At 45.8% G+C, this 16,729-nt stretch overlaps 1 protein-coding gene across 1 annotated transcript; it reads left to right on the top strand.

The window, feature by feature from the left end:
* Positions 1-541: 541 nt before the first annotated feature.
* Positions 542-14,382, top strand: LOC117041320 (extracellular tyrosine-protein kinase PKDCC-like). The gene is made up of 7 exons (XM_033139987.1): positions 542-1,075; positions 4,187-4,309; positions 6,168-6,439; positions 9,091-9,170; positions 9,286-9,390; positions 10,221-10,397; positions 14,038-14,382. Exons 1-7 carry the CDS (start codon positions 566-568, stop codon positions 14,181-14,183), a joined length of 1,413 nt encoding a protein of 470 aa, XP_032995878.1. The 5' UTR covers positions 542-565; the 3' UTR covers positions 14,184-14,382.
* Positions 14,383-16,729: the final 2,347 nt, after the last annotated feature.

Below are 16,729 nucleotides of genomic sequence, written 5' to 3'. Positions count from 1 at the left end.
TAGCCCATCAGGCTCTGCATTGGCAGTGGGGCTCCAGGGTTTCAGGCAGGAGACATTCCCAGCCCTACTTAACAGACCCCTGGAATCAAACCCAGGAACCTGCATACAAGCAGATACTAAACTAAGTCCTTCCCCGCACTGATTTCAGGGCCTCGCCTATCGGATTTCAGCAGCCCTTGCCCCACTGCAAGATAAGCTGGCCCTGAAAAGCAGCTCTGGACAGGATTCCCTGCCCAAATTCTGATGCCTGGATAGGAAGTTAGCTTGGTTTGAGTGTGATGCAGTTAACGCCGAGGGGTTAGGTTCGACCCCCCCTGCCTATTCCTGCATTGCAGCGGGGTTGGACTAGATGATGCTGAGGGGTCCCTCCCAACTCTACCATTCCAGGAGAATCGGAAGGCTCCCTCTGTTTTCTTCCCCTCCCGATTGGAGAAATGAGGCTCTCCAGGGGAGCTGGGCGGCAGCTTGCTGCAGACACGCCTCTGGGGAGGAACCTGACCCGGATTCCCACGCGAGGCAGAGTCGAGACGCTGCACTGGATGGTCGCCTGTTCGGAAGTTGGGTCATGCGCTGCTGCCCGGGCTCCGCTCTGCCAGCAAGGTCCGGGGCGCTCTTTGCGCTCCTGGCCGGCCCTGCGCTGCTCGCTTTGGCCCTCGTTAACTCGGGCCCTTGGCTGCTGCTGGACTCCCTAATGCCCCCGAGCCTGATGCGGGAGCTGGAGCAGCGGGAGGCGGATCTGCAGCGCTTGGCTGCGTCCGCCCGGGCGGCTTGCGCCTTTTCTCCCGCTGCGGAGCCGTGCGGAGCCGCCGCGAGCGCGTTGGGTTGCGCGGAGCTGAGCGGCGCGACGGGGGTGCGCTTGGTGGGCTCCGGGATCACCAAGTTGGTGCAGAGGGCTGTCCTGCCCCGCGGAGGAGGCCACGAGGTCGCCCTGAAGTCCGTGCACCCGGCCGGCCGCGACGTGAGCCGCTGCGCGCAACGCTACGCGCACCCGAGCGGCTGCTACCGCCTCGCCGCGTACAAGCTCCTCAAAGAGATGGTTCTGCTGCAGAGCTTGGAGCATCCCGGCATCGTCAAGGCACGTAGCGAATGCCGACCTCATCGGGAAATCCGCAGGACTGAATAATCTGAGGGAGTAGCCCGGTGCGAGCCTTTGTGGTGCGATCCTATCTTGTTAGGATTGCAACCCGCATTGCAGGGGGTTGGACTAGTTGACCCTCGGGCTCCCTTCCAATTTATGATTCTAGGCTATGAATCTTCACTGAAATCATTTTGCGCTGGGATTAAGGCTGCTTTCCTGTGCGCACTTTCCGGCGAGGAAGCCCCATCGAGCAGAATGGAAACTGCTTCGGGTGGAGGAATCGTATACTGTAGTAGATTGTGGCAGGGGCCGGGCTTAACCCTACGTGGAAATCGTACTTTAAACCCCCCACCGCCGTAATATCACTTGTGGGGGGTGACCTGTGATAACTCACTGGGAAGGAAACTTCAGTCTGTGCATCGGCTTTTCAATATTGATATTATTTATTGTCCCTGTAGCCCACCTTCACACTAAGAAATGTTATGGGATTGGGTACTGTTCTGGCCTCAAACTTAACTGCACAATCCTTGGCATGTTTACTCGGATGCAATTGCTATTCTGTTCAGTGGGGCTTACTCGCAAATTTACATGGCAGCAAATCCCAAGTTCTGTGCATCTTTCTTCCAAGGATTGTAGCTTGAATACATGGGTTCAATCATATTTTGCTGCAATGCGTTGCACTATTTCTGCATTTATTTATTTCATTCATATACCACCTTTTTCTCCCAAGGGTCTCAAGGTGGTGTACATGACTCTCCTCCCAATTTCATGTCATCCTCACAACAACCCTATGAGGTAGGTTAGGCCAGTGTTTCCCAACCTTGGGCCTCCAGCTGTTTTTTTGGACTACAACTCCCATCATCCCTAGCTAGCAAGATCAGAGGTCATGGATGATGGGAACTGTAGTCTGAAAACTGCTGGAGACCAAAGGTTGGGAAATACTGGGTTAGGCTAAGAGATGGCAGCCGGCCCAAGGTCACCCAGTGAGCTTCATGGGTTGAGTGGCAATTTGAACCCTACTTCTCCTAAGTCCCAGTCCAACACTCTTTGACCATCAGGGCTTTAAATTGATTGCAGCTGCATCGTAAATAGTTTAATCTTATATAGAGCAAAGCAGTGTATACTTTTTAACTTTTTTTTTTTTTAAAAAAATGTGTTTAATTAGAAGAAGTGTTTTTTGCTTTCCTCTAAGCAAAAGCGATTGCGATTACAGTCTAAGCTGATGTAATTCCAAGTATTTCTGCTAGCTGAGTTTTGGAGTTTCTCCCATCATAGCACCTATAGAGCCAGTGTGGTGTAGTGGTTAAGAGTGGTGGACTCGTAATCTGGGGAACCGGGTTTACGTCCCCTCTCCTCCACATGCAGCTGCTGGGTGACCTTGGGCTAGTCACACTTCTCTGAAGTCTCTCAGCCCCACTCACCTCACAGAGTGTTTGTTGTGGGGGAGGAAGGGAAAGGAAAATGTTAGCCGCTTTGAGACTCCTTCGGGTAGTGAAAAGCTGGATATCAAATCCAAACTCTTCTTCTATACTGGCTTCAGATGCTGTTGAAGGGTGTGTTCTTTCTTTTAAGTGAGATAAGCCTGTGATAATTGCTTATGGAGGTTATGAAGACTATGTTGCATCCTATGATCTGCCGCTTCCCTTGTTCCTCCTTTGTGCTCCACTTCCTGGTTGTTCCTTTGCCAATTTGTACTTTATTAAAGAGGAACAAACCTTCCCATGAATTACTGTCTTGAAATGTCTAGACTTAGATTGCCTTTCTTCTGGGCCACTTTCCTCTTTCTCCCGGGGTAAGTAGAAGGCAGACCTGGATCTGCTGACAGATCTCTGCGTAGAAGGCAGACCTGGATCTGCTGACAGATCACCAAAGCTACCTGACTCCTAATAGTTGAACAATAATGTTGTTCAACTGCACACTTAATGGCTGCTCTTGGATTTGCAGGAGTTGACAGCGGGGGGGGGGGGATCCTTCTGAAACAGTGGTTCCCAAACCACCACCACCTGAAAATTGCTGAAGATCTTGGCGGACCTCTTAATGGGTTTTCTGCCTGTTATAATGACAACTGTTGTGTTAGGTGCAGCGAGATTTTGAATGGCATTTCCCACGATTTTTATTTTCTTGTGTTCCAGTTCTGTAGAATATAAAACATAATAAGAAATAATGAAATGCAATATGAGAAGTTAAAAGAAGCAATGGAAACACAATTAAAAATCAAGAGGAATATTTAATGTGCTGCACCCACCATTCGTAGCGGCTGCTGTTCTTCACAGACACACCATTGACCACACCACCAATTGGCGCTCACCACTCGTGGTCCAAGGACTACAGTTTGGAAACACCTGTTTTATACTCTTCAAACCTTAGTACTAGTTGCTAACTTACGGAACTCAGTTGGTGAGGATCACTAGCTTGCTAGCTTAGGCTGCAATCCTAAACCCATTTACCTGGGAATAAGCCCCACTGAATTCAGTGAGGTGCACTTCCCAGTAGACTTGGTTAGGCTTGCAGCCTTAAATGGAATTGTGTGTTCCTCCAGCCTCCACCCAAAGAAATATTTGCCTAAAAGAAAGGGTGGGGATGATCGCGGCAGCCCACTTGTGTGCCTGAGAAACTGCAGGCTTGCGGGGAAATGGGAAATGTTTAATCACAAACGTACCTTAGATAAGTGTAGCTCTTACATCTGCATCCTGTAAACACTTTCTTGGTTCAGTTATTGTTAATGACCTGGCAGAGCTCATTAGGGGGTGGGGAGGGAAAAGGTACCTCTCTGGAATTGAAATTACTCTTGGCTAGGTTAATGGTAAATAAACATCAATGGGAATGCACTGTTCTTTGGGCAGTATAAACATTCAACTTCAAAATGCAGACTAATTAATGTTATGGTTTCCTATCCAGTAGTATCAGCATGCTTGAAACCACAACCACATAGGAATATTCCCACTGTGGAATCTCCTAAGACCTGTTGAGGGTGTCCCTCCACCCAAGTGCAAAGATATGTATTCGCCAGTTCTGCAAAACACAACACAGATCTTATTTTTCATCCAGCTCATTTCAGCATTGACATCTATATTAACACGGCAATCTTTGCATTTCCTCTTTTGACAGTTGCATGGTCAGTGCTATGATCCTAGCTTAGATCCTGAAATGAAGGTGGTCACCGTTTTGGAGTTGGGTGTTCCCCTGGAGATGATTCAACTTCTGCAGACCCCCTGGGAGGAGAGATTTAAAGTAAGAAAACAAAAACAAAGAGAGCTCATTTCATTCAAAGATCCCAGGACTCTGGTTGAGGGCAGATGGGATTGATAATGATCATCTTCTTCTGTTTGTTGATGAAAAGTCTTTTGAATAAACTTGCTCTGGTTTTTATTTTTATTTTTAAATTGCAATTCACTGATGATGGTGTAAAAAAGTCTCAAATAGTTTGATAAAATGAACCTGGGAATGGCTGTTTGACCTTAAACTATAATGCAAGAAAATGATATTCACACAGGTTTGCTATAAAACCAACCCTGCCCTCACTGACCAGAGTAAAAAGTGTCATTTTACTCCTTCTAGGAAGTTGCTGTGTGTAGACTATTTGTCCATTTAGCTTCAGTATTACCTGCTCTGACTGGCAACAGCTCTCCAGGATCTTGGGCAGAGACATTATACAAAATAAGGTGGGGGAAGAAGAAGAGTGGGAGAGGGGTTTAAACATATTTAATATGTTTGTGGGGTTTTATGCCAGTGCCACTTGAGTAGGTTCTCTCTTCATTTATTTTATATGTATATACACACATACATCTTTCTTGGTAGTGAGAAAGGTTGGGGGGATAGGGCGTGGTTGGGTATCTTTAGTTGGCTGCAGTGTTTGTGGGGTCTGGTGTCGTGACCATCAGGTCATCTGCGAAGAGCCCTGATTTATAGGTTTTGCCTTTTATTACCACTCCCTTGAAGTCAGGGGCTGCCCGGATTCGGATTGCTAGGGGTTCAAGGGCCAGGATGAATAGAAAGGGAGAACAGTGGGCACCCTTGTTTTGTGCCTCTTCGTATTGCTATGGTATTTGAATCCATACCACTGATCCTACATTTTGCTGAAGCTTGGGAGCAAATTTGTTTAAGGGTTTGTAGGAAGTTGGGGCCAAATTCCATGTTGGTTAATACTGCTAAGAGGAATTTCCATTCTAAACAATCAAAGGCTTTAAGGATGTCTAGGGACATACCGGTAATTGTCAGTGGGTGTTTGGGGTTGGTTTTTTGTTGTTGTTTTGTTTTTTTGCTGTGTTTTCCTGATGCGACCAGGGAGATACCGTATTTTTCTCTCCATAGGGCGCACCTCGTTTTTAGAGGAGGAAACAAGAAAAAAAATATTTTTCTGGTTTTCCTCCTCTAAAAGCCCTGTTGTTGTTTTTTTAGGATCAGCTAAAAGTTTTGCAGCTTTTTTGCAAAGGGAAAAGCCCTGGTTTTTTTATGATCAGCTAAAAGTTTTGCAACTTTTTTACAAAGGGAAAAGCCCTGTTTTTTTGAGGATCAGCTAAAAGTTTTGCAGTTTTTTTGCAAAGGCGGAAAAGCAAAGCTCCTTTTGCAAAGGGGGAAAAGCAAAGAGGAAAAGCTCTGTTTTTATGGGGATCAACTCACATTTCTGCAGTTTCTAAAGGAAAGGGAGCCTTTTCTACAGTTTCCAGACAGATAATCTAATCAGCCAGTCACATGTAGCTGGGGAAACAAACGACCTCCCTCTGCAGCACATTCAACAATGGAGGCCTGGGCAAGGGAGTGGGGCCGAAAGGGAGCCGGGACTCTTATCTCTCTCCCGATCTCTTGCTGATCAGCTGCTGAGCGGGGTCCTTTCAACACCCCCCTTTCTCTTTGTAAAATAAATAGCATGATCCTCTTTTGGCCCCTGGGCAATTCAGCTCCAGGGACCACCATTCGCTCCATAAGACGCACAGATATTTGCCCTTACTTTTTAGGAGGGAAAACGTGCATCTTATGGAGCAAAAAATACGGTAGATTTTATGAAATAAATAACGTTAGCCACCCCCCATCCCTTTTCCATTTATTCGGATGCTCCCAACCAATGAAGTATATTCACCTTCTCTTTCAGCTTTGCCTGGAGCTGGTTGAGCTGCTCCATTATTTGGCAAAGTCTCCTCTGGGTTCCCTGGCCCTCCTGGATTTCCAGCCCAGGCAGTTTGTCATGGTGAACGGGGTCCTCAAAGTTGCAGACCTGGATGATGTGAGCACTGAGGAGTTGTCCTGCGAAGGGGATGGGGACTGCACCCTGGAATTCCCTACCAAAAGCTTCTCTCTCAGATGTTCTGCGCAGGGGAAGTGTGAAGGAATAAATGAGAAAAGGAACCTCTTCAATGCTTACCGGTACGTTGGGTGATTTTTTTTTTTTAAATGTCACCAAAAACCAACATCCTGAATTTCACAGGAAATGCTAGTTACAGGTAGGTAGCAGTGTTGGTCTGCCGTAGTCGAAACAAAATAAAAATATTCCTTCCAGTAGCACCTTGGAAAACCAACTAAGTTTGTTATTGGTATGAGCTTTCATGTGCATGCACACAGGATACAGGAAATGCTGTGTTTTAATGATTGGGTGATTTATGCCTTCTTTTTATTCAGAAGCCACTTTGGACAACTCCATTTTGGAGTAAAAAAGTTAGGGTTAATAGCATTTAATTGCATGTGTAATATAATTATTTAAACGTTAAAGCATGACTCGAATGAAAGAGCCGTATCTACATGTACCAAAGTTTCCAAGTGCTCATCAAGGCATCCCCCAACTTCCCACCCGATTGCAATCAAATGTGTGTGTGGAACTCCTAGGGACTGGACAACCTCTTTCTCCCATGATTGCCTTTACCAGAAAGTCTAAAAATGCCACTTTCATTCATAAGAATGAGTGAGACAAAAGAGCATACAGTACAAGGCTACACTCTCAAAAAGGCCTGCTTCCAAGTTTAAAGTAGGTGGAGGTCAGTACACAAAGGAAGGCTTCTGAGCTCCATTCTTCTGGTACTGGATTTAACCAGGAATCAGTGCAAAGCAAAACATTACATGGTCTGTAGCCCATTTGTTCTCACAAGACAGTTGTGGGTCATTTATTTTTCTGGGAGAAGCAGAGGCTGAGCCCCAAACTACCCAACCCAGGGAAAGATTGAAGCAGATTAAGATAAATATACCAGTTGCACTAAAGACATCTATTGTAATGCCTAAATGTCCAGTAACCAGGGTCTGGATGCTTCCCTGTTGCTCAGGGACTCGAGGCTTTCCTAGCCAGCAGGCACCAAGCTTTGCAGCTGCTGACCATCAGTTGAGCACCAGCATTTGCAAAAAAACCACTTTTGGCAAGGAGTCGTGCTTGCATCTGCCCCACACGTAACATCATATGTGATGTTGGTTGTTGGACAGGTGGTGTCAGGGACTGGCTAGATGACAAGGAACAGTGGGAGGTACCAGCCGGGGGAAACCCCCCCCCCCATCCCCAAGGGAAGCCACAGAGGAGGAAGGCTCAGAACCCAGGGATTGGTGGTGGGACGCTGAGGAGAGGTCAAGGGGAGAAGCGGGAGAGGAATGGTTGGAAGTGACAGGCTTTAATGAGCAAGGGGAGCCTGTGACAGGCAGCAGCTCAGACTCAGAGGCTGAATAAATAATAATAATAATAATAATAATAATAATAATAATAATAATTTATTTGTACCCCGCCTATCTGGTTGGGTTTCCCCAGCCACCCTGGGTGGCTTCCAACAGAGACTAAAAATACATTAAAACACCAGCCATTAAAAACTTCCCTAAACAGAGCTGCCTTCAGATGTCTTCTAAACATCAGGTATTTGTTTTTCTCTTTGACATCTGGTGGGAGGGCGTTCCACAGGGTGGGTGCCACTACTGAGAAGGCCCTCTGCCTGGTTCCCTGTAACTTGGCTTCTCGCAGTGAGGGAACTGCCAGAAGGCCCTCGGCGCTGGACCTCAGTGTCCGGGCAGAACAATGGGGGTGGAGACGCTCCTTCAGGTATATTGGGCCGAGGCCGTTTAGGGCTTTAAAGGTCAACACCAACACTATGAATTGTGCTCGGAAACGTACTGAGAGGGGGCGGGCAAAGAGGCTGCAGGAAAATCCCAGGAGTTTTCCTCTCCTATTGCGACAAGCTCCCCTCCCAAGGACACACAGGGCGATGCTTAGGGCAAAACAGAGATTACAGGTGTCCTGTAATGTCATTTGAGGCTGCTTGAGAAGTAGAAGGCAGGGACAATCACTCCTGGCAGCTGCTCTAGAGAAGCAAGTCCAGTCACGAGGTATTGCTGAGCTTCACAATGCCAAACTCTGCATCTTGTATGCTGACCCGCATCTGAACAAGCTTTGAAAGATAGTCATGACTTGGCCAAAAAGTCACGGGCTGGAAGTTCCCTATGCCTGCCGTAGTGCTTCCATGTTACTACACTGTGTATCTGCATCCATCTCCCCAGGCGGGGTACAATTGGCAGAGGCTAATTTTGTTTAATGCTGCTGGGAGAGGGCACGTGCTAGTCAGAAGCTCCATATGGCCCCGAGAAGCAGTGTAAACCTGAAAAGCAGATTTCAGCAGATTCAAAAGGAAGGCGAACCTTAAGTCAAGGACTAGATTTGATCAGTTAGGCGAATTTAGGCTTAGGCAGCCTGGTTCTGTTCTGCCAGAGGCTAGTTCATGTCCCGCTACAGTAGCCAGAGGCAAAAGAGGACAGTGATCCTGCACCTTCAATGGTTTCCATGCAAGCTGCCGTCTGCTGTAGTTGCCTCTTCAGTGCAACTATTATATTTGCAGGGGCCTCGCCCTCTGCAACTATTAGAGGTGCATCTGGCCAGCCTAGGAATTTTTTTTCTTGCTTTCAGATCATAAAGCAAGCCTTCAACATTAGGAAACATGAGATTTAAAACGTGTAGGATTTTAACAACACGTGACTCTTAATTGCCTTGTGCTGTAGAAATGGAAGATCTTTGACACAGAATTTTAAGATTTAAAAATAGATTTATTTATTTGCAGGTATTTCTTCACGTATCTCCTGCCACATACTGCACCCTTCGTTTTGCAACCCATTCTGAAGGATATCCTGAATGCCACAGGTACATTCTAAAGGGAATTGTTTGGGGGTTTTTTTTTATAAGTTTTAAGTAAGAGCTGCTTTAAGTCGCTTTCCTCCTTTAAATCATTCCCCCCTCTCCTCTTCCGCAATTGTAGGTGATTTGCGATATGGAACAAATGAAACCCTGAGAGCTTTTCAGAGAGTTTTGCATTTATACAAGTCTGGACTTTATCTGCAGAAAAAGCCTTCTCAATTGAAAGGTACGTATTTCACACAATATACTCTTACGGGCTTTACATAATGGTTGGATTTCAGTGTGGGGGAACAGCAGTGAGCCCCGGTAGAAATGAAATAAGTTTCCATTGAGATCAGTGGGGAAAGTTAACTCATCGCTTGCTGAAATCCCATTGTTTTCAGTAGGGTGGCCAGCACAACTCACATTCCTTGGCGGTGGGGTGGGGTGGGGTCACTTGGCAATTGGCACTGTCCTCTAAGAGAAGGACAGCATGTTCTGGGCTGAGATGAGATTCGCAGCTCATCTACTAAGGGAAGAACACCAAGAAAGGTGTTCTCCCCTGTTTCTCCCACTGATTGCCAAATCTGAAATACCATATTTTTCCGTGTATAACACACCCACTCCATGCCTAAGACAAACCCTATTTTGAGGGTCTCCAATTTAAGAAAGTAAATGTGGGGGGGGGAGATGGCCCACAGTTGTTGAGCTTCTTTTTTGGGGGGGGTGCCGAAAATCACTCACCCGACTGAAAAACACTGCCAATCACACACCCCTGCCCGCTCGCCACCAGAAGCCGGAAATCGCACGCCAAACTGCTGTAGCGACAGCCAGTCCACAAGAGCCCTTGCTGCAGCCACCAATCGCACACCCAATCGCCACTGACAAAACTCCTGCTCGCGGCTGCAACCATTCGCCCGTCCCCCCTCTGCACTATCCGTGTATAAGACAACTCCCGATTTTGAACATTATTTTAGAGTAAAAAAATAAACCTCGTCTTATACACGGAAAAGTACGGTATCTCTCTGTTTCCAGCTGCATACATAATCGTATCATCTGTCTCTTCCCCTCCCCAAGACTACATTGCCTTAAAGGGCTTCCACAGCAGGGATGCAGAGGACTACAAGTGTTGGCCATCCTATCGCCACTCGGGGTGCATGCTCTCTGTTCACAACGAAGAGGAAGCTGCCGCCATTTGCAATTCCCATCCTCAGTGCCAACATTTCTCCATCACTCTGCAGATAACATGGACAGGTGAGAGGAACTGACATAATATTGCTAACAAGCACCAATCATCTCTCTCCCCCCCCAACTTCTTCTTTTTTAAAAAAGAAAAACACTGTAGTTTCTCTAGAACAGGCATAGGCAAAATCGGCCCTCCAGATGTTTTGGGACTACAACTCCCATCATCCCTAGCTAACAGGACCAGTGGTCAGGGATGATGGGAATTGCAGTCCCAAAAACATCTGGGGGGGCCGAGTTTGCCTATGGCCTGCTCTAGAACACAGGTTCCATTAACCTGTTCTAGGTGACACGTTCAAGATTTACTTAAAATACAGGTAAGCTTCCTTGCAGTCTCCTATTCTACCTTCCTCGGTCTCTGTGCAGTTGTTCAAATTAAAGCTCCGCCAGACCTCGTTGTTTCTATTTATTATTTAAATTTGCAGGCTGCTTTTCCGTGTCAATATGACAAAAGCAGCTCACAGCAGAACAGCAGTGCCATTACAGTAGCAATCAAATACTAAATAGTTTTGAAACACAAAGGGGCGACTCTACAAATAACTCCGTTTTAAAACTTATATTGGGCTAATTTTTTCTTCTCGTACCTCCAATCCAGAGTTGCATCTCTTTCCATTTGTTGTCGTAGTTATTTTTGATCTGGATCAGCATCGTTAAACAGCTTCTATATCTTCCAACCGGTGACAGGGCAAGGTAATCTGCTTGTTATGCATTGGCTCTTGTCTGAATGCCTCGGGGTATTTCGAGATGAAAGAGCACTGCTTTTTTTAATTACAACAATGATATTTAGGATATTCCTTTTATCTACCTATATCCCCAGACCAACAAATTTTCCCAAATGCCCTGTAATTAGCACTGATTGTAGCCTTTCATTGAAGGCAGCTAGTGGGTGCGTGTGCAACCAGGCAGATATATCTTATACCATCAATTATCCTGTTTTAGCTGACACGTCTGCAGCCATCTAAGCTATTACCCTTAATGTGAATAACGAAGGATGCAGATTGAAGCAAACCAGCCCTTGCAGTTAAGGATAGAGGAGGGAACAGCTACTGTTTGCAAGCCTCCAAAGTGTGGGATGCCCCACTCCCAATTTTACGTGCCCTGCTAGTTCTTCCCCTTGGATGCCCCCCATGCATACAGCACAAGGAGCTTGTACAATCAGGGCTTTGGATCTTATGGAAGTATTCACATAGAATAATAGAGTTGAATGGGACCACAAGGGTCATCTAGTCCAACCCTCTGCAATGCAGGAGTCTCGTCTCAAGCATCCATGGCCACCCAACCTCTGCTTACAAACCTCCAGGGAAAGAGAGTCTACCACAGGCTTCCTCAACCTCGGCCCTCCAGATGTTTTGAGACTACTATTCCCAGCATCCCTGACCACTGGTCCTGCTAGCTAGGCATCATGGGAGTTGTAGGCCAAAAACATCTGGAGGGTCGAGGTTGAGGAAGCCTGGTCTACTGCCTCCCAAGAGAAACCATTCCATTCGGAACAACTGTTGCTATCCGAACGTTTTTCCAGATGTTTAGTCGGAATCTCCTTTCTTGTAACCTGAAGCCATTGGTTCAGGTCCTAGCCTCCAGAGCAGGGGGGGGGGGGAAGCTTGCTCCATCTTCCATGTGACAGCCCTTGAGATATTTACCTTTTTTACCTCTTTCCCAGGCTAAGCGTACCCAGCTCCTTCAACCATTCCTAATAAGGCCTGGTTTCCAGACCCTTGATCATCTTGGTTGCCCTCCTATGCACACGTTCCATGCACGTCCTTCCCTGCAGTTGTTCGCCCTGTGTGCATGAATACTAGGAGACAGAGAACACAGCACAGCCCTGCTCACCCGTTGGGCATCACCGTATTTTTCCTCTCCATAAGACGCACCCGAACATAAGACGCACCTAGTTTTTAGAGGAGGAAAGGGGGAAAGCCCTGTTTTTTTTGAGGATCAGTTGAAAGTGGTGCAGCTTTTTTTGCAAAGGGAAAAGCCCTCTTTTTCTGAGGATCAGCTGAAAGTGGTGCAGCTTCTTTTTCAAAGAAGAAAAGCCCCGTTTTTATGGGGTCCAACTCACAGTTCTGCAGCTTCTAGTCCTACAGCCATTTCTAGTTTCCAGACAGATAATCTAATCAGCCAGTCACATGTCACTGGGGAAACAAACAGCCTCCCTCTGCATTCAACAATGGAGGCCTGGGCAAGGGGGCTGGGCTGGAAAGGGAGCCTTATCTCTCTCCCGATCACTTGCTGAACAGCTGTTCAGTGGCTTCCTTTCAACACCCCCTTCTCTCTTTGTAAAAAAAAAAGAGCACGATCTGCTTTTGGCCCCTAGGCAATTCGGCTCCAGCGACCATGCATTCGCCCCATAATACGCACAGACATTTCCCCTTACTTTTTAGGAGGAAAAAAGTGTGTCTTATGGAGCGAAAAATATGGTACCTGGGAGTGGAACACCTGAGTATATTGATGGATTCAATTTATATCCAGCCCTTCCTCCCCAAAGGAGCCCAAGGCAACCAATATATACAATTTAAAAGCAGAAATGGAGCAAAAAAGGGGGGGCATTCTAAAATAAGGTTACCAGACGTCCCCGTTACCAGGGGACAGTCCCCAGATTTACAAATCAGTCCCCATACAAAATCCATTGAAGTTGAAAAGTGTCCCCTGATTCATTGAAAAAAATCTGGTAACCTTATTCTAAAAGCAATTACACTATTAAAAAAAATGCTTCCACCCAATGATCTTGAGGTTGCCAGGAACAGTATTCTTCAGCCACCAAATGCCTGGGAAAACAGGAGTGTTTTCAAACTCCTCTTGAAAGTTAATAATGATGGAGACAGTGCATTTCATCATGGTGGGCTTTCCACAACTAGGGAAACACTGCTGTGAAGGCTTTCAGCACCACCGACAAGACCTGAGAGCCAGTGTGGTGTAGTGGTTAAGAGTGGTAGACTCGTTATCTGGGGAACCGGGTTCGCGTCTCCTCTCTTCCACATGCAGCTGCTGGGTGACCTTGGGCTAGTCACACTTCTCTGAAGTCTCTCAGCCCCACTCACCTCACAGAGTGTTTGTTGTGGGGGAGGAAGGGAAAGGAGAATGTTAGCCGCTTTGAGACTCCTTCAGGTAGTGAAAAGCGGGATATCAAATCCAAACTCTTCTTCTTCTTCTCGTCTGCTGAATGTAGGGTCTGAGATGGTTGGGTGCTTCGATCCCAAGCCAGAGCTTTATATGTCAGTACTTGTACCTTGAATTGGGCCCAATAGCTCACTGACAGCCAGTTCAGTGCTTTCAGAGCTATAGTCTCAGGATGCCCCACCCATCAAGCTAACAGGTGCATTCTATGCTAACTATAGATAGCTGCCACTCTGAGATTTGTCACTGATGGTGGTGATCTATGCAGTCAATACTGAGCACACCTTGGTGAGGACAGGTTCCAATCACCATGGGAGAACTGCAGCGAATGCAACATGGGACATTGGCTTGTAACAGCAGAGGCTGCGGGAGATGTTGGAGGAATTCCTTACACCTTAGATTGGACGTCTTGCTTTCTCTTTCTGCAATGCTTTTACATTTCCAGTGTTAACATTTTACCTCAGCCTGTGTTGCAACTTTTACGGATCTTGATTTGTTCTCCCACCCCCCCACCCCTCAAAATTATTTTCTCCTTCAGGAAGGCCACTTGCTTTGTTTCGAAGCAACTTGACCGAATTAATTCCAGGCGGCGACAGAGTGGTTTATGTTAAGCGATCTGCAGCTTCAAAGACAAGCCTCTTACAAGGAGACTTGGAGAATACGGAGCTTTGGGACAAGGAATAATCACTGGGACTAACTTCACCCACTCAAGAGAGGATGATGTTCTTCATTTCTGCTTCAGGATATTCCTTTGGGACTTCTCAAGTCAATGGGTGGTGTTTGAATGATCAAAGCAAACCTTCCTTTTTCGTAAGATGGAATAACCTGGGCAAGTTGGTTACATGATGATACCCATGCACAACGGTCAGAAATGTGCAGGGCTTGATTTAAAGAGCCACTAAAGCCTTATTTATAATGGATTGGCAGCAGCTGTGTCAGCCAAGCAATAGCTGTTACCATGAAAATACCTTGTTGTGTAGGTTGTATATGGTTGCATCAGTCCAGCTGGTAACATGCATAAATGGAAGCAGGCTGCCATGCACACAATTACTGTCCCAGATAACAGTTTTTGTTCCCAATAGACCTGCAAGTAGATAAATCCACCCTCATGATCAGCACTGTTTTAGGTTTCTTGGCTGCCATTTTCTTTTAGATGTAGGGATCGTTGCTGACTCAGGGTGTGTTGTAGTGTCTTAAAGTTTATTTACAAGTATACAGGTCCACCTAGGCTCAAACACTCCCAGCAACAAATTCTACTGTTTCGCAACAGATCTCCTGAGAGGAAGCTCAACTCCCAGTGCTTTCCAGAACCCAAAAGTTCGCTTTCTCCCTGTCTTCCTCTCCATATGAAATTCCTAAATCTAATGTGTCCTTTCTTGCGGACACACATATGCAGATCTAGATTGCATCAAGGGAGAGGTATGCCTTCTGCCAAGATGTCTGTGCCCTGACATTCTTGACTAGTTGTGAGCTATTGATCTCTTTAATTTCCCTGACAAGAAATGCCTGTCTTAAAGGAACATTACAATAGCCCTTGTGACTCCCATTAACTTCCCAACACATGCATGCACACACCTTTCTTAAATACAACAATATATCTGTCAAATGATCATTTCACTATAACCAGTAAAGAGGAAAGAAAGAGGGACACGTATTTCATTTTGGGATAGAGTCGCTGGTGGTGGTTTTGGTTTGACGTACAGCTTTTATTTTTAAGTATAAACCTTGGAGGTTTTTTCAGTGTTACTTTCAGTGAAAGAAATCCTGCTGAGCAAAATGTTCAAACTAATTATGTATAAAAAGCATGTTTTATATAAAGGGATTGCTTTTTTTCTTCCCTCTGAAAACAGATTGCAGTTCATTTTCTTTTTTAATGGTTATCATATCTTATCTTAAAAAGCTACTATGAAGTGTTGGCCAAAAGCCTATCCTCGCAAGTTATTGGCTGACTTGCCATGATGTCATGGAATGTCCATGAACATTCAGACTTCTTAAGAAAGAAATTGGGTCTGTTTCACTTGCTAGCGTCTCAAGTCAAGGGTTTGTACATCCTAACTATCTACACACCAAGGATGGAAAGAAGGTGAATGGAAAGAAGGTGAATCAGGATCGTTTGGTAGAACTCTAGTCTTAATTTCCCTTGACTGCTGAAGAGCATTATAAAATGTGTCATGGCTGCCAGAGAGCTGCCCCCCGCTGGGTGGCCCAAATCCTTGACCTGTGCAAGTCTTTGCAGGAGGTAAGCAATAATTTTGGACTGTTTGAGTAGTTTAACAATGGCATCAACAAAATGAGTCTCTAACTTAAGTAATACTATTGAAAAATAAAGAAAACTTGGGGTAGCCGGAAGATGATCATAAGCTCTATTCAGTTCTGGCACATGAAACAATTCCCATGCTCAGAATTCTTTAATTCTACACCTGTCCCTTTTGCACAACGTTGTAGTAAAATGAAAATTTAAAAGCCTGAAGTGTATCCATCCCCTGCTGAAGTCAAAGGGACATCCCTCTGAGTGAACAGAAATAGGCTTATACTGTATACTGTAAGGAAACCAATGCACTTAGATGTTTGTATGAGGGGAAATTTGAATGCATTGCCATCTTCTAACAGTCCCAATTTCAGGCAAAAAGAACACTGGCAACATAGCATAAAAACGCAATGAAACCATATACGATAAATGCCAGCAAGGCTCCCTCCTGAAGCAATGAACTACTTCATAAAGAGTTTAAAACTAAATTAAAATAACATTACTGGAGCATGCGCATACACTCTACAAAATGCAGAGAACAGGAATATAATTATCCTCCACAGCATGGTGCCACACCCAGTTATATCGGCCTTGGAGCAATACTTAAAAGTATAAGTCATACAGAGTAGACCCATTGAAATCAATGGGCTTGAATGTTATGAGCAGCTTAACACTAGAAACCAACGGGCTTGAGCCACATTCCCACCATACATTTAAAGCACTATGACACAGCTTTAAACTGAGAGCCAGTGTGGTGTAGTGGTTAAGAGCGGTGGACTTGTAATCTGGGGAACCGGGTTCGCGTCCCCGCTCCTCCACATGCAGCTGCTGGGTGACCTTGGGTTAGTCACACTTCTTTGAAGTCTCTCAGCCTCACTCACCTCACAGAGTGTTTGTTGTGGAGGAGGAAGGGAAAGGAGAATGTTAGCCGCTTTGAGACTCCTTCGGGTAGTGAAAAGCGGGATATCAAATCCAAACTCTT

The sequence above is a fragment of the Lacerta agilis genome, chromosome 1 (genome assembly GCF_009819535.1).
Source record: "Lacerta agilis isolate rLacAgi1 chromosome 1, rLacAgi1.pri, whole genome shotgun sequence".
Lineage (NCBI taxonomy): Eukaryota > Metazoa > Chordata > Lepidosauria > Squamata > Lacertidae > Lacerta > Lacerta agilis.
The sequence above is the reverse complement of the archived record's forward strand: the minus strand, read 5'-3'. Positions and strand labels throughout refer to the sequence as shown.

Excerpts from the sequence above, each read along its gene's own strand:
- LOC117041320 (XM_033139987.1), top strand. The coding sequence starts at position 566 with ATGCGCTGCTGCCCGGGCTCCGCTCTGCCAGCAAGGTCCGGGGCGCTC. Across the intron at positions 4,310-6,167 it reads CCTGGGAGGAGAGATTTAAA|CTTTGCCTGGAGCTGGTTGA; the intron begins GTAAGAAAACAA and ends CTTCTCTTTCAG. Across the intron at positions 10,398-14,037 it reads TCTGCAGATAACATGGACAG|GAAGGCCACTTGCTTTGTTT; the intron begins GTGAGAGGAACT and ends TTTCTCCTTCAG.